General features: G+C 63.5%; 1 protein-coding gene across 6 annotated transcripts in view; it reads right to left on the bottom strand.

Annotated features, from left to right (window-relative positions):
• Positions 1 to 1,233: 1,233 nt before the first annotated feature.
• The window catches only part of AGAP1 (ArfGAP with GTPase domain, ankyrin repeat and PH domain 1), a 502,434-nt gene continuing 480,223 nt past the window's right edge, over positions 1,234 to 23,444 (bottom strand). For all 6 annotated transcript variants that reach the window (XM_056122103.1, XM_056122124.1, XM_056122116.1 and 3 more), the window contains 2 exons: positions 4,208 to 4,463; positions 1,234 to 2,524 (listed from right to left, as the gene is read on the bottom strand). In XM_056122103.1, coding sequence (XP_055978078.1) covers positions 2,321 to 2,524; positions 4,208 to 4,463 — 460 coding nt within the window. In that variant the 3' untranslated portion in view covers positions 1,234 to 2,320. The remainder of the gene's footprint in view (positions 2,525 to 4,207; positions 4,464 to 23,444) is intronic.

The raw sequence follows: 23,444 nt of genomic DNA, 5'->3' as shown, positions 1-23,444 counted from the left end.
CAGGGCAGGTGTGGAGGGCCATGTTCTGGCTCCGGCCATGCATGCGTGTCCTTACGAGACTCCCCAAGTGTCTGGCCGGGGCTCATGAGGGCACCAGGTCACTGTGATCTCAGAGAGAAGGGGGGGGCACCCTGCCAGCGCCACACACAGACCCCAGACCCCTCCCCTCTCACACCCCCACATGCCAGGCTCTCGGGGGCCTCCCCAGGGAGGAAGGTCACGGGTCCCACGGTCTGGCTTCTCCCGCCACGGTCAGCCCTGCTGGAGGGAGGGCGGGGGGCACCTTCGCTCCGTAGGGGCTTCACATGCGAGTGGCCTTGGTTTTCACAGAAACGGGGAGACCCTCTCCCTGCTCCTCTCGCCCGGACCCTGGGCTGGGAGGCTCGGAGAAGCAGGATGAGGCTGCTTGGGGGGGTGGGGGGGTGGGAAGGAGGAAAGCCAGGCTCCGGGGGGAAGGAGAAGTGAAAAATAAGTCGTCTGGGAAAATATTCTATTATACACACGTATAATAATAATAATATGTACACGTTCATATACACGGCCGGGCGCCGCCCAAGAGTCTCGGAACTGCACAGCGATGAAACACAAAATGAACACCGGGTGGGGTGGGGTGGGGGCTCGGACTCACGGGAGCCCCCTGATCCGAGCACCCAGCGTGGCGTCGGGGGACACTGGCCAGCTCCACCCTGCAGAGGCCGGTGCCCCCTCCCCCTCTGATGCGGTTCCTTACTCCGAGAGAGAACAGCATGTAGGTGTGGTGGAGGTCAGGCGGAAGCCGCTCAGGATGGCAGAGCGTGGGGGGGGGGGGCTCTCCCGGGGGCACAGACCGAGCCACTGTGGGTCCTGCCCCCCCCAGCAGCACGTCCTGATCTTTGCGAAGCCCCCTCCCCCAGGGCCCTGGCCACCGCACACACCCCTGCAGCCTGGTGCCGGCGGACCCCGGTCCCGCTCCCGATGATGAGAAACCACTGGCCTCTCCCCCCCTCCCAGAACGCCCCGTGTCTATTTTTTCCCTCTTTCTCGATTTTAATAAGCAAATTGTGCCACCATCTTGCTCTGAGATGTTCCTCTCCGAAGCTGTAGATCACATTAATGGAAGTGTTTACTGCTGGGAATATTTCCCATGTACAATGATCTGTAACCCCTTATCTCAACCAGTTGCACATTATTAGTCCACATCCAGTTCAATTTATAAATTAACAGAGGTGCCATTTGTCTGTACAAAAATCAATGCATATTTATGAACCTCTTTTATTCAAATAGATTTTCACACATCTTATCTAAAGACATAATACAGGAGCCTGTGTGATTCGGGCTGTGGGGGTCCCAGGGGGACAGAGGCCCGGGGTGTCCTCGCACCCAAAGGAAACACCACCTCTCGCGGGCTGGGGAGGGAGAAGAGCCGTGGACGTCCACTTTCACCGGGCGTGCGGAACGTCCCGAGTGCTCCCTCTGGCTTGAGCGTGTGCTCCCCTTGGAAATTTCCCATATTTTCCAAATTTCCCGTATTTACGGTTTCCTTTTTTTTTTTTCTTCTTTCCTTTCCCTCCTCTCTCTGCACCAAGGAGACGGCAGTCACATAACACTTGGGAGCTCATCTCCTCTCTTTGGACTGAAAAATTAAACAGATACTAAATTATGACAGTGAATTTAGAAAGGAGGGCTCTGAGGGCTCGCCGGAACATGTCTGGGATAATATGGTGCTTCTCGGCGTCGCGCAATCACATCCCGGGGCCGCCGGAGCGTGCGGCGTGACCCGCGCCTCGCCTAATACGCTGCCTTCCCGGTGATGACTAATCATGTTCTATTAAGCAGCGGTAATGCTGGAAGAACTCAGCTAGGGAGTGTAATGAAGCCGGTATCCTCCCCGGACAGATTAGCTCCAACTGATTTGACACATACCATCATAGGGGCTTCAAACCTGACAAACTCTGCTTGTTCCTGATTTATGCCGGCGGGCTCCTGGGGGGAGGCGGCATCCGGGGGCTCCGCGAGGTGGAGGTGAGCGTGTGCTTGGCTGCCGCCGGGGGCCTGGCCCCTTCCTCTCTGCCTCCAGCCCCCTCCCCCCTGCTCGTCGTGTCCCTTGTGCTGAGCTGTCTCCGGCGTGTCGCTGCTGCCGTCACCGCCGCCGGCCACCGTGTGCTATCGACGACGACCCCGTGGGGGTCTCCGCGTGTCCCCCGAGGGTCTGGGGGCGGGGGGGGGGTCCGTCTGCAGCCTCCTCTCCGCGCCCCGGCGAGGAGGACCAGCCGGGCTGTGCGATGCTCTGGGGAGGTGGGGGTGGAGCGCGGGCGAGGGCGGCAGGGGCGGCGTGGCCGGGTCAGATGATGGTGGGGACCCTCGCGCTGCTGTTGTTCCGGTTGTTGTTCTTGCGGGAGAGGTTGGGCGTGGCCATGAGCACGAAGCGCTCGTCGGGGCAGCCGTACTGCAGCAGGACGTCCACGCACTCCTGGCTGCCCGCCTGCCGGGCGTAGGCCAGCGCCGTGTTCCCGTGCGCGTCGCGGGCCATCACGTCCACCCCGTACTGCGGAGAACAGAGGGCGGGGAGTGAGCCGGGGCCGGCCGGTGGGCACTGTGCAAGGGAGCGAGGGCTGAACCCGGGACAGCTCCTGCCCACCACCCGCTTTTCTCTTCATTTGTGTTTTTGGTTCAGGGGCCACCCCCAGCAGTGCTCAGGGCTGACTCCTGGCGCTGTGCTCGGGGCCGACTCCTAGCTCACCCAGGATACCCTACGAGGTGCTGGGAGTGAAGCCCTCGTGGCTGTGCGGAAGGCAAGCACCCTACGGCTGTCCTGTTTCTCAGGCCCCGGCCCCTCCTTGGCTAAAGGAGAGACGTGCTTCCTTGGTGCCACTGAGACGCACACAGGGCCTCCCCGTGGGACTGCCCATTCTGCTTCTGTCCGTCCAACTGTGCAAACGAGGGCGGGAGGTGGTCCCAGTGCGGCAGGCAGGGAGTCTGCCTCTACAGGTCAGTCCGACCACGATGCTGCCCCCAAAACCGTGCACCCAAACCAGAGTGCCCCTTGGATGCCCAAGATGGTCAGCTTCCAGGGGCTCCCTGTGGACACGGCTGTGCCAGTCGGAATGACTCTGCTCCAACTCGCATCGCCGGGTGTCCTGAGGTCAGCTCGCACGTTACTGGCACCTTTCTGAATTTAGCTGGACACCGCCCTGTCCCCCAAGCATGGCCAGGGGCCCGCCGAGGGCTGGGGGCTGAGTCTGGGACGGAAGCGGGTGGGTGTTGAGCGGAGCTGGACGGGTCCACCCTCCTGCCAGGGCTCAGGGGCTGGGGTCAGTGGGGCAACGACACAGTGACATGGTCATATTACATGGCGGATGCTCCTTGCTCCTGAAAGCGGACCTACAGACATCTGGGCCTCACCTGCAGGGGCGTGGCCACAGAAAAGGGCGTGGCAACAGAGGGCGTGGCCACGGAAAGGCATAGCCAATGAGGGGGAGTGGCTGTGGAAAGGGGCGTGGTCAAAGAGAGGGGCAAGGCCAAGGAAGGGGCGTGGCCCCCAAATGGGCGTGGCCACTAAAGGTTTGGAGAGGCGTGGCCACGGAAGGGCGTGGCCAACGAGAGGGTGTGGCCTTGGAAAGGGGCGTGGTTAAGGAGAGGGTGTGACCACAGAAAGGTATGATCAAGGAGGGCGTGACCACGGAAAGGGCATGGCCAATGAAGAGTGTGGCTGTGGAAAGGGGCATGGTTAAGGAGAGGGCGTGGGCACCAGAAAGGGGCGTGGCCACGAAAAGGGCATGACCAATGAGGGTGTGGACATGGAAATGGGCGTGGTTAAGGAGAGGGCGTGGCCACAGAAAGGGGTATGATCAAGGAGGGCGTGGCCCAGAAAGGGCATGGCCAATGAGAGGGTGTGGCTGTGGGAAGGGGCGTGGTTGAGAGGGGTGGCCCCCAGAAAGGGGCGTGGCCATGAAAAGGTGTGGGTACGGAGAGGCGTGGTCACGGAAAGGTGCCCAGGCCGAGCTGGGGTGCAGCTGGTGGGGGGGCTGGCTGTGCATGGATCTGTGCCCCCCACAAGTCCCAGCCCCCAGCGGCAGTTGCGCGGATTGGGGAGAGGCCTTGGAAGAGGACTTGGAAGGCTTCCCGGGGGTGGGCGCAGGGGTCCCGGATCCCGCAGGCCCGGGTGGGGGGTCTGGGAAGGGGAAGCCGCGGGAGGGGCGGGGGTCTCGCAGGCGGCGGGGGCACCTACCCAGATGAGCAGCTGCGCCAGGACCACGTTGCCCTTCCTGCAGGCCAGGTGCAGCGCCGTGCGCCCGTCCGCCTCGCCGCACGTCTCGTTGACCTCGTCCCGGGAGCCGTGGGCCAGCAGCAGGATGACCGTGCGCAGGTCCTCGTCGGCCGTGGCCCGCAGCAGGTGCTGGCCCAGGCTCAGCTCCGAGCAGGGCAGCGGCGCCAGGAACAGCTTCTGCTCGTACTTGGCCCGGATCCAGCGCTCCTTCTCCTCCCTGCAAAGGCCCAGACGGGCGGTCAGCGGGGAGCCGGGGTCCCCCAGCCAGCAGGGCTGGCCTGCGGGGGAACCGTCAGCCATGCAGACCCCAGGCCTGCAGCGTCTCGGGTCACTGCATCAGAACCGAGGCCATGCCCGGCCGGTGGGACAGCAGGGAGGGCGTGAGCGTTGCACACGGCTGACCAGGGTTCGGCCCCGGCACCACACAGGGTCCCTCATGGCTGCCAGGAGTGATTCCTGCGCACAGAGCCGGGAGGAAGCCTGGAGCACTGCCGGGTGCGCCCTCCCGAAATCCACAGAACCTGAGGTGGGTGACGGCCCCCCAAGTCCTTTAGAGTCTCTGCTCACTCTCGGAGTGAGACGGGTGGTCTCATCTGATTTTTCAGGGGTGAGGGCCCCCTCAAGGGTGCTTGGGGCTGAAGGCCACTCCTGGGGGTGCCTGGCCTGGCCTGGCGGTCGAGGGCTCAGGCCTGGCAGTACTGGGTGCCACCTGGGTCACCGCGTGGTGCCGGGGAGGAAGCTGGGGGCCTCCCATTTGCCTGCGCCTCCTCCGAGGTCGCCCCTGCCTGTCGCTGACCCCTTTCCCCGAGAGTCGTGCCAACCCAGCCCCATCCAAGCGTGGGGCGCTGGTGTGATGTTGGCCCGTTAGGGCAGAAGTTGGGGCCTGGGCGGGACCCGGCCCCCGTGACAGGCGGGCTGTGGGGTTACCCACTCGCGGGGGTCACCAGGCTGTCTGGGTCACCAGGCCCCCCCCCCCCCCCCCCCGCCTCAGGGGCAGACGATGCTGTGACAGCTGGGGTGGGGGAGGGGGAGACCCCAGGGCAGGCACAGGTGTGTTTGCGCAGGCCCGGCCCAGGGCACCCTCCCTCTCCCCCTCCCCCAGCTCAGGAGGTGCGGTGGGGGGGGGCCTCCCTGTCTCTTAGAGGGCCACAGCTCTGGGCTCACAGCTGCCCTGGCCCACAGCAGCTGCCCTGGCCCGGGAGGGAGTGTGTGTGCATGTGTGTGCGTGGTGCGCGTCTATCCGTATGCAGCACATGTTTTGTGGGCTGTGCACATGGCATGTGTGTAGAGTGAGGGGGTGGGTAGGTATGGGGTGTGTGTGTGTGTGTGTGTGTGGTGGTGCAGGAATGGTGTGCGGGTTACAGTGCGTGTAGATGGCACGTGTGACGTGGTGTGTGCATGCATGTGGGGTGCATGCACGGTGTATGTGATGGTGTGTGTGTGGAGGATATGTACATGGTGTGTGTCGTGCCGAGTATGTGAGGGGCGAGAAAAGGCTGGAACAGGTGAGCTGGTGAGTGGCTCTGGGTTGGGGGGGGGGAATTCTCGCTGCTGGAGTGTGGGGGGCATCACGGGGGACCCTGACCCCCAAGCAGGGCTTTTCTCCAGGGGAACAATCCGCTGCCCGGTCAGGTTGCTGGGGCCTGGTGAGAGGGAGGCTCGTTCCGGCAGTTCCCTTCCGAGGCAGAGAAAAGGCGGCCACCTTCCCCTGTTTACAATGCCGGGATCCGGCCCTAATCTGCTTTTAAATACTTAGGCAAACAAATTCTTCCAGGGGTAAATCGGGATTAGTTGTGCTTCACTTCCTGGTACATGCGAGTGACCCCAGTGTGACCCGCGACCCTTTTCAAGCCGAGAGTCCCAGGACAAACGCGGGCTACAGGGGGACCGAGGGTCATTCGCAGCCCGCCTCACCCCGCAGGCCAGGAAGGATCCAGAAACACGGAACCAGACAGAAGCGGAAACGGCACCGGGCTCACCCAACGGGCTTCTCCCGTGTTCTTCGGGTGGCCGGACTCCCAGTTGGGAGCACCCAGGGCCTGCCAGCCCCATCCACCTCACCCAATGCGCTGGAACCCACAGGCATCGACACCACGCGGTGGGCGTCAAATCAAGGCTGACTGGGCTCCTCACAGAGTGGACGGCGCTCACTGCACATGCCTGACCTAGGCTCAATGCCCGCCTCACTGAGGGTCCTGAGCACTGCCAGAGTGATCCCTGGAGCACAGAGCCAGGAGTCAGCCCTGAGCACTCAGGTTTTGCAGAGGGCGGGAGCACTGTCCGTCATCCAATCCCAGTCTGGGCCCCTGAGCACAGCCTGGAACAGCTCCTGAACACCACTGGGTGTGGCCCCGAAACACACACACACACACACACACACACACACACACACACACAACCAAAAAATGAAAAAAAAAAAAGCCAAAAACCCAAAACAACACCCACCGCCCCCCCAAAAAAACCTAATGGCCCCCAAGCAAATCTGGGTTTCTAACTCATGAGGAAAGCGGGCTGGCGGCCGGAAAGGCTGACCCCAGGGAGAGCCGCTATGGAGGTGGCCAAAGGGCAGGAGTAGTCAGGGCAGTCAGGAGACAGGCCAGGGTGACCCTCAACAAAGCTTTGGAACCTCCAACCACCTCAGCTCGGGGACAAAGACAGAGCACAGCGCACATGGTGGGCGCTCGCACTCACACCTACGGTCCCCAGGCCACTGCCCGGAGGATCCCTGAGCACAGAGCCAGGAGTCAGCCCTGAGCATTGCCAGGTGTGACCCACAAAACAAAAGATAAAATAAAAAGAGAGGGAAAAAGAAACAGCTCCAGGGCTTGAGCAGGGGAACCCGGAGAGAGAGGCTGGGGGCGGGGTCCCCTGGGGGGCCCAGCCATTGGACTGCCTGACTGCCTCCAAGGGCCCCAGATCTGCTGAGTGCCCGCCTTACATCAGCTGGGACAACCAGGACTTTGCACTGCACTGTGTATTAAAAAAATTTTTGGAGCGGGGCTGGAGTGATAGTGGGGAGGGCATTTGCCTTGCACGCGGCCAACCCGGATTCGATCCCCAGCATCACATATGGTCCCCTGAGCACTGTCAGGAGTTAATTCCTGAGTGCAGAGCCAGGAGTAGCCCCTGAACATTGCCAGGTGTGACCTGAAAAAGCACACTGCACGATAGCACTGTCCTCCCGTTGTTCATCGGTTTGCTCGAGCGGGCCCAGTAACATCTCCATTGGAGACTTTGTTGTTACTGTGTTTGGCATATCGAATACACCACGGGGAGCTTGCCAGGCTTTGCCATGCAGGCGAGATACTCTCGGTAGCTTGCTGGGCTCTCTGAGAGGGGCGAAGGAATCGAACCCGGCTCAGCTGGGCTGGCTGCGCGCAAGGCAAATGCCCTACCGCTGTGCTATCACTCCAGCCCCACCCCCAAAAAAAAAACAAAAAAAAATTTTTTTTTTGAGGTGGGGAAGAGTGGGCCAATCCCAGCAGGGCTGCAGGCTGGACGGAGCCATGGGCAGAGCCTGGGCTCCACCCTCCTGGCATCTCCAGGCCCTTGCATGTGGCCGACCCCAGCTCGATCCCTGGCACCACACATGGTCCCCCACGCCCCAAGTACGGTCAGGTGTGGCCCAAAAGACCCAAACCCAGGGGCCGGAGCAAGAGAGTCCAGCGGGGAGGGCATTGGCCTTGCACGCGGCTGACCCAGGTTCGATCCCCGGCATCCCATAGGGTCCCCCGAGCCCCGACAGGAGTGATTCCCGAGTGCAGAGCTGGGAGTAACTGAGAATTGCTGGATGTGACTCAAACAAAAATGAACCAAACAGAAAGAGCCAAACGCCAGCCTGAGGCCAGGAATGTGGCCGAGGGGGTCGAGCCTTGCCCGTGTGAGTCTTTGGGTTCAATTTCCAGCAGCACGGCAGACCCCAAACCCAAAAGAGGGAAAAGAAAAAAAATTAAAGCACAAAGGCTGCTTCCGACCCACACTGGTCCTGAGGGTGGCGGTGACGCCGGGCACTCCCTGCCCGTGAGAGGGAGGGTGTCCACGGCAGCTCCGCCGGACAGAGCAGAGCCTGGGCTCCCAGATCAGCCCCTCGCACCCCTAATCCTCACAGCCCCTGGCAGGGCCGCGCCAGCCGGCCGGCCGGACCTGGGGAGCCCAGCTCCGTGTGCCTTTGCAGAGCCCACAGGGGACGCCGTGTGGGACAGTAGTCGTGGCCGTGGGTCCGCGGCCCTGCACTTCCCCTCTGGGTCAGCTTTGGGAAGGACAGTGGCTGCCGGCACCCGGCTATCCTCACCCATGGACTCTGCCCTGGGGACTCTTCCCTTTGGTGAAGGTTCCTGGCAAGGGCGTCGCTCTATCAACTGCAAGTGGTGGTGACAGGACCAGAAGGGATCCCTGATGACTGACAGATGTCCATCACCAGTGGAGGCTGGGACTTGTGGCCAGCGGCCCTTGGTGGCCAGTGGGGGCAGGGGGCATAAGTTTCAGGTCCCTGTGTATCAGCAAGGAGCTTCGTGAGGCCAGAGAGCTTGGGGGTGGCTGGGAGGCCCCGGCTCCCCCATGTGGAGGCCTGCAGTGTGCGGGAGACCCCCGAGAGTTCTCAGAGCCAGGAGGGCGCCTCATGGAGCCCCCGGGGGGTGCTCTCGATCCCAGCCTCTAGATGCTGAGGCCACACCTCGGGGTGCCCTGGAGGATTCTAGGCCTCCGGCTTAGCACACCCCTCCCCCGGGTTGTCCTTCACGCCACACTCGGTGGCTCTGTGTGGCCAGAGTGGTACCTACCCCACCCACCCACGGCCTTGGTGCCAAGCTCCCTCCCCAGATGGGCGTGATCCGTGGGTGGGCTGCAGCGTCTGCCCTGGACGCCAGGCGGCCGAGCCCACTGAGGCCAGTTCAAGAGCAGCGCGGCGGACAGTCCATCACCTCCCGCTCCCGTCCCCCGGGGCCGCCGCTCCCGGCCTCTCTTAGCTAATGAGCTAAAAAATGAGTTATTGGCGCGGCCGGCCGTCAGCAGGAAGGAGGGGGCCCGGCCCCTCATTTGAGCCGGTGCTGACACACCTTTAAATAAATCAGCCTCGCGGGAGTGAGAGGAGACGAGGGAGCAGGCGGCCGGCGAGGGGGGACACATCCCCGTCCCCCAAGGCGAAGACCAGGACCCAGGAGAGGCCACTGCGGGCGGCGTCCTGCCCTGCCCGGGCTGCTCAGGGCACTGCCCCGCCCCTGGCAATGACGCAGGATTCGGGGTTCTGAGGCTTGGCTGCAGGTGACCTTGAGGGGATCAGAGCGGGGACCCATGGGGAGAGCCCTGCCCAGGGTAGCCCAGGCTGCAGGAACGAGGTGGGCGGTGTAGACGGGCGTGGGGTGTGGTGTCCCCGTGGGATCTGGAGGGACAGCACAGAGCCACATGCCCACGGGAGGGGGTGCCAGAGGCTCCAGGGGCTGTGAGGTGCCAAGGTTACGTCAAGGTCATAGCTGGTGGTGGTGGTGGTGGTGGGGAGCACGTGAACATCCACGTCCGCGGCAGACAGCGAGGTCAGCAGCCAAGGCTGGGCCTGGCGGCCACACAGTCACACCTCACACAGTCCGCGGCGCAAGGGCCCGGCCCCTGGCGTTGCAGAGGAGACAGCGTTGCTCGAGGGGCCTTGGGGACCCCTGGGTCAGGGTGGAAAGTGCGTCAGTGGAGGGGCATCCATGGGGTTGCCAGGAAGGGAACAAGATGTGGAAGGGCCACGCCAGGGGAGAGGCTGGAAACCGCCGTTCTAGAGGCTTCATCCCTCAGCGGAGGCGAGCTCGGATCCAGAACCCCCTGCAGGTCCAGAACATTCGACACCCAGCAGAAACCCAAAGACCGAGGATACCCAGACCCACGCCACATGCCCCGGCCCGGAATGCCCCAATCCAGAACAGGCCTGTAGACTCAGGATGTCCCAGACCCAAAACATGCCTGCTATGGACCCAGAACCCACTGAGACAGACAGACAGACAGACAGACACACACACACACACACGAATCCCCAGACCTGTAGCCTCCATGGCCATACATCCGGAACATTCCACCACCGTACGGTGACACCGACAGTCCATCAACCCTTCTACCTTAAATAACGTGTGTGTGTGTGTGTATGTGCGTGTGTGTGTGTGTGTGTGTGTGTGAGAGAGAGAGATGGGGACCGGCTGGGCAGTGGGGCCTGGGGCTGTCCAGAGGGAGCCCTGGGCACTACTGGTAGGGTCGGGGGAGCAGAGCGCAGGGGGCTTTCACAGACCCCCGGAGACGCCCGTTCCAGCGCGGCTGTGGGGCTCCCTGCGGCAGAGGCGGCCAGTGAGCTGGAATCCAGAGAGAGCGTTTCACGCCAAGAACCCTGGACTGTGCTGGGCTCAGCGCTGTCCCGTGGCTCCAGACAGGCCACTGGGCCAGAGGTCACCACCCTGCTCTGGCTGCAGACTCTGGGATGGTGTGAGGGGGATCCTGGGGGGGCATCAACCGTCCAGCCCCCCCACAACGCTGGGCCTTCCCAGCATCCTGGGCCTCGGTGCTGACTCCCCCCCACCAATGTGGAAAGGCCAGAACCTTCTGGGGCCTGTGCCCGGGGGCCCCTCCTTTGGGATGAACCCCCGCCCCTGCCGGGGCAGAGTGTTTCCGATTCAGAAGCAGGTTGTGTTGGCCACACGAGGGGTGGGGCGGGACTGGGGAGACGCGGGCGCCGAGGGCAGGCAGCGCAGAAGAGCTGGCTAGCAGCAAGGAATGTGAGTGTCCTCTGTCCAGCGGCCGGGAGGGCGGGCGCGGAGGAGGGCCACTTCCTCCCCCCGCACGCATGCCTTCTCTCGCCGCCTTGTTGCTAGGCCGCGGGCTCGGGCCGGCCCCCAACAGCCGATGGATATTTATTCCTTAATTACCGAAAGCTTTTAAGGGCCCCGGCCACTGTAAATCCCGCGTGCGCGTGTGCGCGCGCCCAGGGCAGGCGGCAACCGACGAGGATTTATCGGCGCGGGGCAAAGACCAAATAAATATCCCGCCTGACTCGGATCGATACTCTGAGTGTTCTTTTGCCAACCTGCAGGCTGTTTTACGAGCTCGGAGGCACGCAACAGGATCATTATTAATTAAATAAAGCCGGCCGGAGTAGGCTTATTAGTTCTGCGGGTCCTAGCGGAGGGTGCCTGTGGCTTGGGTGGGGGTGGGGGGTTCACGTGGCTCCGTGGGCCGGGGTGGCCCAGGCAAGTCCTGGAGGGAGGAGGAAGGGGGTCCGTCTGCATGCCGGGTTCCACCTGTGTGCCAGCCCTGGACACAGAGATTCAGAGTCTCTGCAGATGCCGGGCCCCAGGGTCCGTGCCGCCCTCCCTGTTCGCAGCAGGAACTGAAAAGGCACCAGGAGTCACAGCCACGCAGCGGCCACACAGCCAGGCCACAGCCACAACCACGCAGCAGCGATACAGGCACGGCAGTGGCTCGCTGCCACGCACAGCGCCGCACTGAGCATCGAGGGGACGGGAGGCCAGGCCTGGACGTGGGGCGTGGCGGGTCTGCCGATGGAATGACTCAGGTCAAACCCGCCCCAGCGGGTTCCCCCACGGGCCAGCTACCCCACGGGGCACGGATGCGCAGCCCACGGCAGCAATGTGTCTCCCTTCAACAGCTGCTGACCCTGGGGCCTGAGGCCCTACCGGGCTTCCTTGTACCGGCCCAGACACTGCTACTGCTGTCAATCTTGGCCAACTCGCCACACCTGGCCCAGAGGCTTCCAATGAAGTGCCCACCCCGGCAGCCACGGCCCCCAGAGTCTTCTGCATCCCTAAAGCCCAGGTGTGGGTACCCCCAACTGATTTCCCGGGCTCCATTCCCCAGAAATCTCACCCGGGATGGAAGTGTGGGCAGAGGGAGCCTGGGACCAGGCCAGGCTGTGGAGGAAGTGGGGGGCTGGGGGCCGAGAACTGGCAAGGAGAGTTTGCAAGGCTCAGAAAGTTGCTTTTGGAAAGAGACACCAGGGCCAGAGGGACAGCACAGCAGGGAGGACGCCTGCCTGGCAAGCGGCCAAGCCGGGTTCGATCCCCAGCCTCACAGGGTCCCCCGGAATCCCTCCAGGAGTGATCCCTGAACACAGAAGCAGGAGATGAGCACTGCCAAGTGAGCACTGGAACCAGAACCAACCTCCCCGCCAAAATCAAAACCAAAACCTACAGCCGGGTCCTGGGGGGGACAAAGCCGCAGATGAGCAAGGGCTGAGGGTGCCCCTTGCCGCCTGACCACTGCCAGGCTAACGTGTGAGTTTTCCACGTGCCTGACGTCGCACCAGAGACCGGTCGGGAATGACAGACGGGTGGGGAACGGCCAGAGACAGCGCGCACGGCCTCTGCTCCATCCCCACCTCCCGCCCGGTGCAGGGGAGGGTGAACAGAGCTGGGTGCCACCCCCCCTCCTTCCCTCCCTCCCAAATACCCACCAACAAAATGAACAAAATAGACGGGCACAGTGACAGTCCAGGGGAGGGCGCCCGCCTTGTGTGCAGCCCAGTCGTGTTCAATGCCCAGCACCCCATGGGGCCCCTGAGCCCGCCAGGAGTGGTCCCTGGACACAGCCGGGAGCCCTGAGCACTGCCCGGGGCGGCCCCCAAACAGAGGAGCAAACGCGTCAGTCTACCTTCTTGGAGCCCCATGGATGGTCGCACCTCACCACGTCTCTATGAGAAACAATAACCTGTGACGGTGTCGTGGCGCCAGGCAGGCAGTCCACTGGCACAGACTGAGGGTCGCAGGAAATGCACCAGGCTCCAGGGTCTGGCCCAGCCCCACCCGCGGGAAGCCGCACGCACAGTGGGCAGGCAGCGCTGTTTCGGGCAGAAACCCCGCTTCTCGGGGCCCGGCGAGGCAGTGCCAGACGCCGTGTCATGTGGCAGGAAACGGGCGCACCTTGGGGCCCTGGTGGGGACCCTCCGGCCCTGTGAGTCTAGTTGCCCGAACAGGGCCGCTGGGAAGGCTGTGCAGCAGGTCGTATGGTAAACAGGTAAGGAGAGGAGCGGCCCTCTCCCTCCGTGCGGCCCGACGGAGTGTTTCACCAAGCAGCCCTGAAACACCAGGGCGGAGGGCTCCTGGGCGCGCCTGCGGAGGATGGGGGTGGCCAGTCCAAGCCGGAAATGCCAGATTGTCACAGCAACAACGGTCTTGGGTGAGGGTGCAGGTGCACACAGGAAGTACACCCTGGGCATGGGTGTAGAAAGCACAGCCCTGGGTGTGGGTGTAGGAACTACTGGGTATGAGTGTAAGTACACACAGAAACTACAGCCCTGGGTGTGGGTGTGGCCACGTGCCGGGCGTGTGGTTCACACGCTGTGATGCTTTCCCACGCTGATGCCGGCACCACCACGGGTGGCTCACCCTGAACGTGGCTGTCACGCCCAGCTGCAGGGTCACCCCCGGTGTCAGTGCCGCAGCCAGCTGGGCTCGCCCTCTGGCCTTGGCACCGTGGGTGGCACCGTGGGTGGCACCTTGGCACAGTGGGTGGCACCGGGGGATCCTGTGGGCCGGATGGGGCCTCCGCCACAGGACAAGACACTTTATTTCCTTTGCGATTTGGTGGGAGTGGCGGGCGGGAGACTGAAGAGTTCGCAGGTAACGACAAAGCAAACGTGGAAAGAGGAAAAACGCCCGGGAGGGAGCAGAGCAGCCTGGTGTGCGGGAGACCCTCGGGAACGATCTTCCCAGGACACGTGGAAAGGCGCTAACGGCGCTCACTGCGGTGGCCACTGTCCTGGGAGAGAGGACGGCCCGCTGCCCGGACACAGCCTGTCCCACGCCCACACGACGCCTCCCCAGGAACCAGCATCTGCAGCCTTTCCTGTGGGTTCCGGGCCACACCTGGTGGTGCTCCGGGCTGACTCCCGGCTCTGTGCTGACTCCCGGCTCTGTGCTCCGGGCTGACTCCCGGCTCTGTGCTCCAGGCTGACTCCCGGCTCTGTGCACGGGGCTGATTTCTGGCTCTGTGCTCAGGGTCCTTTTACCATGTCAGATCAGGGATGAAACGGTGATTAGCCATGTCTATGCAGCAAAGTGCCTTAAGGCCTCCGATCCCAGGAACTGTTGGGTGACGCCCCCCGCAGCCTCCTCCACTCCCGGAGCTGATGGAGGCTGACGGAGAAATACAACATGGGGCTTGGGGCACCACATGGGATGTTGAGGATTGAACCCGGGTCAGATTTGAGCCGGGCGAGCGCCCTCCCTGCCTGTCCCCCTGCCCCTTGCGGCCCCAAAGCTCATCTGCTCTGGTGGGAGCCTGCAGGTAGTGCTGAGGCCCTGGGTGGGCCCAGCTGTCGGGGAACACGGGCGCAGTAGTGGCGGCGTCAGTGATCTGGGGGACGAGCTCCAGCCGCCTCCTGGGGGGGTCCAGGCTCCTGCCACTCTGAACCCGCTGTGGGGGGCAGAGACCTCTAAGTGAGCCAGAGCAAACGAGGGTCCCACGGGGGGGGGGGGCGGTCGTGGGCACCATCCAGAACGTGGGGGGCAGCTAAAGCCCACTGCCCACATTCTGCCTGCCCTGCGGTGCCCCGGGTCGGGGGCACGGAGGAGACGAGGCCCAGGACGACAGCAGCGGCGACAGGACCCCGGCTTGGAGAGGAGACCGGCCTCAGGTACAGGCGGGGGTGAAGGGGTGCAGGGGTGAGCCTGGGAGGGCGCGTCTGTCTCTGCCAGCCCCAAGAGCCAGAGCTGGGCGCGGGATGCTGGCAGCCTGTCAATGGCCCCGCAACTGCCGAACTGTCCCTGACACGGCTGGAGCTGTCTGGGTCTCTGTGTATGCATGTGTGTCTCTGTATGATCACGTGTGTCTCCATATGTGTTCATGTGTCCGTACATGTGTCTCTGCGTCTGTGTCTCTTCCTCTGTGCTCGTGTGTGTGTGTGTGTGTGTGTGTGTGTGTGTTTTCATGTGTCTGTGTTGATCCCATTTTCAGGGTCCCGCTTGAGGCATCACTTAAATTTTCACGTATGTTTGGCTTTGGGGACACGCCTGGCAGTGCCCAGGGCGGCTCCCGTGGGGCTTGCGGTGCGGGCTCAGACTGGGGTCGGCCCCGTGTCGGAGGGTGCTCACCCCTTCATTACTCTTCCTGCCTCCCCTGGCGATGTCTGGGGAAGGACAGCGTGTGTGTACGCGTGTGCATATGTGTGTGTGCGCTGTGGGGACCACACTTACAGCTGCCGTGCTCTGTGTGAGCACGCCCATGAGAGCCCAACCTGCGTCCGTCCCTCTTGGCCCGACGACAGCACAGAGTTGCCTGCGGCCTGGGACTCACCTACCCTCCTGGGCCCCCGTGCCCGCGACCCTGCCTCCTGCGGGGGGTGGGGGTGGGCCACCACAGGTGGGGGACGGTCCCGCCTGGGTCTCGCGCTCCTTACTCGGTGCCAGGTCTGTTAGAATCCCTGGGAATAGAAGAATCTGGCCCTTCTAAACACTATTTGCTGAAGACCAAATTGGGGTAAAAAAAAAAAGGACGCGGTGAGTCTGGTCCCCCTGTCCCAGTCGTCCAGAGGGGCCAGATTCAGGCCAGTGGATGGTGAGTGTGGACACGCGTGCACGTGTGCCTGTCCGTGTCTGCATATACTTGCAGTGTCCGTACATGTATCTGCACACGTGCCTGGGCACACGATGGCCCTCCTGAGCCCGGTCTGCCTCAGAGCCGGGCTGCAGAGAGGTGGCAGAGAACCCTCTGACTGAACACGTACGGCCCTGGGTCCAGTTCCTGGCTCAGGGCTGCAGCCATGGCACAGCAGGGAGGGCGCTGGCCTTGCACGCAGCCGACCCGGGTTCGATCCCCGGCACCCTGTCTGGTCCCCCGAGTCCTGCCAGGAGTGACCCCTGAGTGCAGAGCCAGGAACAAGCCCTGAGCACCGCCAGGTGTGGGCGTCTCCCCAGGACCCCCGCCAACAAAAACCAAACCAAACCTACCACCGAAGTCAACGCCCGGCCGGCCTTCACTTGCTGGTAAAGCAACGCTTTGCTCCCAGGTGGCCCCTTTTTGGAAAAGCGAGGTGCTCAAGTCCCAGGACCTTGGGGACTTGGGGGATCGCGCTGTGGGGTTATATTGCTCCTCTCCCTCCAGGGCCTTGGGCGGCCGCCCTGCCCTCCACACCTCAGCCCTGCCCTCCAGTCTCTCCTCTCCCGGCACATTTGGAAATGATTTCACAGATAAAATGCCCCTAATCTGTTACCAATTAGAAGAAACATGTGAATGTGATTTGCTACCTTGTGAGTCTGAGTGTGGCCCGTCTCAAAGAACCCGAGAGAAGTCACAGCGTAATCGTCGCCTCGGGGACGGCTGTGCCTTTGCGCCCGGGGCCTGGATCCGGCCCGGGAGCTTCAAAGCCGGGCACCGGGGGCCTCCGCCTAGTGCGGTTTCCGTGCGGCCCTCGGGGGCCCGAGCCGGCAGCTGGACCGGGCGGCCTGATTTATAACCCCCCTCCCCCGCCCCGCCAGCCCGGTAATGGGGACTTGAGCGACTGACTCCTGGAAATTGGTAATTTCTTGGTGGTTAGCAGTGGAAGCTTCGCCAGAGAGAGGCGAGGCGCGCTAATAAATTTATAGGGCGTTAGATGCCAATTAGCCCCCGTCAGCCATTCCCAAGGCCGAGATGCCGGCTGATCACTCCAGACGTGGGCCTGACGGCGGTTCCCGCGGGCCGAGGATGCTGACTGAGCAAAAAGCCGGCCCTCCCGTGGACCCCCCCCCCTCGCCGAGACCCCCACTCCGCTCTCGGGAGAAACCCCTGAAGGGGCCTCGGGGCTCCCGTTTACACCGCCCCAGCCTCCACCTGCCAGAGACCCTGTGGGGGGGTGGACCCCACCCTGCCAAGGCTATGGGGGGCACTGGGGAGCAGGCTGGCCGACGCCGTGTCCGCAGAGAAAAACCACCCAAGGGGGGCCCTCCCCACCCCCTTCCCCCATGCCTCTCAAAAGGTGCGCCCACAAGCACACCCCTTGCCTGAGCCCCGGCCTGGACCCCGCCAGATCCCTTCACCCTTCCCCTGTGTTTCATGCGACTGTCCAGTGCCCCAGGGAGTGTCCTTCTCCCAAGACACACAGCGGGGCACTCGAGGGGCGAGACAATGGGATGGGCGGCAGGGACGGGTGGGGATGGCGCTAGGGGACCCCATGGGCAGGCTTGAGGTGGCCGGTGGGCAGCTTGCATCCTCTCTGTCTGCTGTGGACACAGCCCGGGTTCGGTGGTGACACTGAGGCCAGGACCAGCGGCCCGGGGTCACGCAGTCTGCAGGGGTGAGTCCTGCCCGCCGTGCACTGCCCGGCTGTGGCCACCAAGGCCACATACCGCCGTGTCCACCTCAAGCTGTGTGCAGTGCTGAGTCCCCCAGGGCCTGACCTCTGACCCCCGAACCGCGACCTCGGCTGAGCTCTGCGCCCACACGGCTGGCCCCCGGGCACGGCTCTGAGATGCCTGTGGTCCTGGGACCCCCTTCAAGGGGCATGGCGGAAGGACTCGGAGTGACAGGCGTGGGGGCGGCTGGGCAGAGGGGGCATAGAACAGAGCCCCCCCGACCCCCGCTGGGTCCCGCCACCCCCTAAAAGGCCCATTCCACCCTCAAACGCCCTCCCGTGTCCTGGCGTTCCCTTCCCAGGGCGGCTGTGGTTCTTGTTCTGTCCAGTGTCCACACCTACCACACCCGTCACGGGACCCGGGGGCAGTAGCAGGTCCAGGCAGTGCCCCCTGAAAAGCACACGGCAGCCCCCGGTCTGTGGACACGAGGGGCCAGCTCAGCACGTCCACGCTCAGGGCCCGAGAGCTGGACCGCCCAGCTCTCTCTGCACCCTTGGGCGCCTCCTCTGTCCCCTCGGCAGGTGGAGGGTCACTGCACCCCCCGGCCATGGCTGGTCACCCCTCGCCCAGCTGTCGGGGGTCAGTCTGTGGCTCTCCCCCCACCCGCCCCATGGCCCATCCAAGGGGACCCGGAATGTCCCCGGGCACCTGAGTCCACAGACGCGCGATACTGGGGTCAGTGGCCCCACCTGCTGGGGGCTTGCTGGCTGAAACATCAACGGGGCGGGGGCGACCCGACTGGGGTCAGTGGGGCCCCTGGTGGGGTGGGCCGTGCTCTTGGTGCTCCTGAAGATGACCGGGGGGGTCTTTTCTTGGTCAGGGAGCTGGGGGGCCCGCACGTTGGCGTTGGCGACAGACCGGCCCCCTTGGCCGCCCCCCTCCCCGTCCCTGTCCCCCCCGGGGCAGCGCCAGTTCCTGCCCCCTGACGTTCCCATAATGAGAAGCGCTGTCAATCACAGCGGCATCGGCCCGGACCACTTTCACTTCCTGAAACAATTTATTGGATTCCCAGAAGCGGACGCTTCTTCCCTTTCAGCCTGTGTTTTCGGGGGCTATTCAGGGGGGCGCGCTCCCGCCCGGCCCCGCTGGGAGCCTTTGTTTCCGGCATTTACTCATGAAAACAGTTTCCTGGGCTTACCTACCTCCCAGCCCCGTCCCCCCAGTGTTTGCCAAAACCTTTCCCCCCACTGCTCCCTGCCTACACAAAACCCACCAGCTGTTTCCAGCGCTGACCGCTGGCCAGGGCCAGGGGCGCGGGGGACAATATTTGCAGAGTTTGGGAGGCCGGGCCGGGGGAGGGGAGGGGCGCGGACTCTGCGAGAAATTAAAATTCTTGCCGAGAACAGAGAAGTGGGGCAAGGGTCCCTGATCTGTGACGAGGTCCCGTCCCCCACGCCCTGCCGAGAACGCAGCCAGCCCGGCCCAGACCCCAGACACGGGAGAACCTTCCAGAACGCCCGAGACCGTATGGGAAGTGTGTGTGTGGGGGGGAGGGGCTGCCACAGGCCACAGCTCACAGCTCAGGGCAGGAGAATGTGCGTGGAGGGAAGGAAGTTTCTGGAATCACACAGTGACGAGTTAGAAGGCCCGGCAGTGGGGCCAGAGCGGTAGTTCCACAGCTAACGCACCCGCCTTGCACGCAGCTGACCAGGCCCGGTCCCGGCACCCCGTATCACCCCCAAGCCCACCACAGGCGAGCCCTGAGTGCAGAGGTGGGAGTGACCCCGGGCACTGCCCGGGGTGGCCCCAACACCAAAAGCAAGAACAACCCCCCTCCTCTCTCCCCCTGCCTCTGCCCACATATCTGTCTCTCTCCCCTCTATCGTCTCTGTCGCTCCCCGTCTCTGCCTCTCCCCCATCTCTGTCTCCCTTCTCCATCTCTGTCCCTGCCCTGTCTTTACCTCTATCTCTCCTGTCTCTGTCTCTCTCCCGTCTCTGTCTCTCCCTATCTCTGTCTCTCCTCCGTCTCTGTCTCTTATCTCTCTCGTCTCTGCCTCTCCCCCATCTCTGTCTCTCCTCTGTCTCTGTCTCTCCCTGTCTCTCTCTCTCTCTGTCTCTCTCCCTGCAGGGTGCTCTGGGGCAGTGTCCGTCCAGGTCCCAGGACAGAGGCGGGAGCCCGGGTCGGGCCTCGGCCTCGCCTGGAAGCTCACGTCGGGAACAGATGTGGGGGGGGGGTGCCCGCTGCAGTCAGCGAGATCCGATCGGGGGATATTACGCAGCCATGTAAGAAATAATATCTATTAGGCTAATTTCATCACTGAATACTTTGCAGATGAATGAGAATTTAGAATCCAATTATTTCCAACATTCCGACTGTCAGCCGGCCTCTAAGCAAGAGAAGGATGGAGGGGTGGGGTGGGGGGTGCGGGCAGCGTGGCGGCTAAGGATGCGGGGCCCATGCCCGCTCCCGGGTGGAGGGGACATCGCCAGAGCAGTAGTGACCCCCCCCCGAAACACACGGCCACTGTCCGGGGCTCCACTGGGGCCTGGCCATGTCTGGGCCGCACCCCGGCTCTCCCCCAGCTCAGCGGCCTCCACTCACTCAGGGCGGAGGAGGCCGGAGGAGGGGAGGCCGGGGCTGGGTGAGATGCTGCCCCTGCCTGTGCCCAGCCCCACCTCTCCCTGCCCACCCCCCCCGCCCCGCCACGGCCCTGGGGTCAGCACTTTTGGCTCCTGGCTTGCCAGGCCCCCCCTCCCTCCCCCATCTCTGTCCAGGGGGTCCCCAGCAGCGGGACCGGGGTGACCCCGACTTCTTTCATGCTCGTACGCCTGTGTCGGGCTCCGAGCATGGAGACATCAGATTTCTGGAGAAGAAAAGAAGCTGAAAGACGGAGCCGACAGCTGTTTCCCGCTCGGCTCCTTCCCGGAGCGGCCCGAGGGGCAGCGGGGGCTCAGACACCCGGGGGGGGGGGGGGGCGAGCCATGGCCAGGGAAAGACCCAGGGGAGCAATTGTCCCAGAGCCCGTCTGGGCAAACCCCCCTCCCGCCTCCCGAGGAACTCTGCTGTTTACGGCCCGCTGGGGCTTTACGAGGGGGCTCCCCGCCTCTCCCACCCCACCTGGCGTGCAATGTGTCCTTATTGCCCCTCTAATGACCCGGGACCCCGCGCTCCCTCCCGGCCAGAACCTGCGTGTGTGCAGGCAGGCCCATCTGGGGCGGGGGCGGCTGAAGGCAGGGGAGGGGCGGGGAGAGGCAGGGGCAGGCGGGAGGGGTGGGCCTCGGTCCGGGCCGCTGCGCCCAAGAGCCCCCCCCAATCCAGTTTACCCCGCCACCACGCCCCAGAATGCGGAGACACGAGGATCCTTCAGTGCTCAGGGCTCACGGGGCCCTAACGGGGGTGGCCGGGGTTGAACCCGGGCTTGGCCTCGTGCCAACAAGCACCCTCACCCGCTGGGCATCCCTCCAGGCTGCCAGGAGACCTGAGTGAAGCCTGGGGCTCCCCCGCCCAGACGGGGCGCTTCTCTCTCTGGGATGGGGCCCTCCCTCCTTCACACACACAGTGCGAGTCGCCGACATCCTTGAGGCATCAATTTTGAGGGGTGCAGCGCAACGAAGACTTCTCAATCCTCTCAGTCCCCTCCGGGGGGCGACCTGTGCCCCCCGAGGGTTCCAGAGAGCGCTTGCGGCCCCCAGCTGTGGGGTCTGCTTTGCGGGGGACCGTCTTCCTTCCGGGGGCCGGTGGGCCGGGGCAGGGCACCCCCAGCTTGGTCTGCCGAGGTGCTGGAAGCCCGAGCGGTCCCCGGGAGATCAGATGGGTGATGGCCGGGCAGCGGGGCTGGCGTCTGAGCCACGTTCTAATTAATGACCCTGCTGGTCGCAGCTGGAACGGCAGAGCTGGGGGTGATTAATTAAATTAGCTGGCAGAGGAAATTACAGTGGGAAAGCCAAAGTTTGATTGCTCCATAATTAACCGCAGTGCAAATAATACCAGCATCTATAACTTCCAGCGAAGAGACCAGAAGCCAATGGAATCTGGCACTGATTGAAGCCGTAAATATCCCGTGGTGAAAAATGATAGGTTTGTTCTGCAGGGAAAACTTACAGAAATGGACAAGGCCGCGGACGGGAGCCGGGAGAGGGCGCGGGGCTGGGGGCCGGGGGCGTCACCTTCCACCGAGCCGCGTCCCCACACTCAAACGCCCCCGTCCCTCCCCCGCGACCTGCGATTTCCGCTGGACCAGAGCAAGTGGCCGCGCGGGGCTCTGCGAAGTTCCCCGGCACTTGAGTGCGCCTGCGTCGGGCCGGGTCCCCTCTGCTCTCAAGCGCTGTTACAGGCTGCGTGGAGGGGGGGCGCCTTTCATCTCCCGGGAGCAGGGGCCTGGCCCATTTAGACCATCAAATGCGCGCCTTCCGGTGGCTTTTCGGATAATGACATTCTCTCCTTCGGGGTGACAAGCCCACGTTCCAAATTCGGTTTCATTAGCGATGGGATTCGACTTGAAAGGGAGCCGGGCCCGCACGGGTAACTGCCTGGTGAGAGAGACCTGACAAGCGCTGCCAGCTGCCCAAACCGGCCCTTGGCTCTGGTGCCCCCGCTTTTCTGGGGGGTGGGTTCAAGGTGCGGTGCCCGCCTGGCCAAGCGTCAACGCCTGAGTCCAGTCCCCAAGGCCGGAGGGATGAGGACCGCAGCCCGAAGGACGCGGCCCCATGTGCCCCCACAGACCCTCTGCGCCCGGGTGCCGCCTGTGGTTGGCACTTGGCCGAGGTCCCTGAGCACACATCGTGGGGCTCTAGCGGGTCGCTGTCGAGCCATGCCAGGGAGGGGCTGGGGGGGGGGAGTGCTGCCCACCCCTGGGAGGCCCTGGGCCCGTGCCCAGCAATGAGTGGGCGCAGACTCGACCCCCCACCCCGTACAGGCCTGGAGGCTTCTCACTGGGGCTTCCCACAATTAGGAGCAGATGCAAGAATGCCCATTTGGGGCCGGAGCGACAGCACAGCGGGAAGGGCGTTTGCCCTGCATGCGGCTGACTCGGGTTCGATTCCCAGCATCCCTTATGGTCCCCTGACCACCAGCAGGAGTGATTCCTGAGTGCAGAGCCAGGAGGAACCCCTGAGCATCACCAGGTGTGACCCAAAACATAAAAAAAAAAAAACCACTCCAAACACAAACCCCACAAATAGAACGGACATTGAAAACCAGAGGCTTGCGGCAGGGAGGAGTGGGTGGTCAATGCTAGGCTGACTGGGACCCCGCGGCCCCCCGCTTCCTTTGGCACCTCATGTCTGGGGAGGGGACCATGGGGTATATGGGGGGAGAGGGGACAGTTCCGTGGGAGGCAGGAGGGGGCAGGGACACAGAGACACGGCCAGGGTCAGTGGGTGTCCTGTAGCAGCTAAGGGCGGGAGAGAGTCCCCAACTGCTCCCCAAAGGGAGGAGTCCTGGAGGCCCCGGGTGTGAGGCCGCAAGGAGCCTGCTGTCCCATCTCACCATCCAAGAGAAGATTTTTTTTTTTTTTTTGCTTTTTGGGTCACACCCGGCGATGCTCAGGGGTTACTCCTGGCTCATGCACTCAGGACTCACACCTGGCAGTGCTCGGGGGACCATATGGGATGCTGGGACTTGAACCTGGGTCGGCCATGTTGGCTGCATGCAAGGCAAACACCCTACCCGCTGTGCTATCACTCCAGCTCCCAAGAGAAGATTTTAAAGCTAAAAAAAAAAAAAAGACCAAAAAAACTTCATAGGCCGGAGCCATACAGGTGGAAGGGCGTTAGCCTTGCACGCAGCTGACCGGGGTTCGATTCCCAGCATCCCATAGGGTCCCCCGAGCACTGCCAGGAGTGATTCCTGGGTGCAGAGCCAGGAGGAACCCCTGAGCACTGCTGGGTGTGACCCAAAAAGCAAAAAGAAAGATTTTTAAAGCTTAAAAAGCATGCTTTAAGCCCCC

The sequence above is a fragment of the Sorex fumeus genome, unplaced genomic scaffold (assembly GCF_029834395.1).
Source record: "Sorex fumeus unplaced genomic scaffold, SorFum_2.1 ptg000005l, whole genome shotgun sequence".
Classification (NCBI taxonomy): Eukaryota; Metazoa; Chordata; class Mammalia; order Eulipotyphla; family Soricidae; genus Sorex; species Sorex fumeus.
This window is presented reverse-complemented; position numbering and strand designations above follow the sequence as displayed.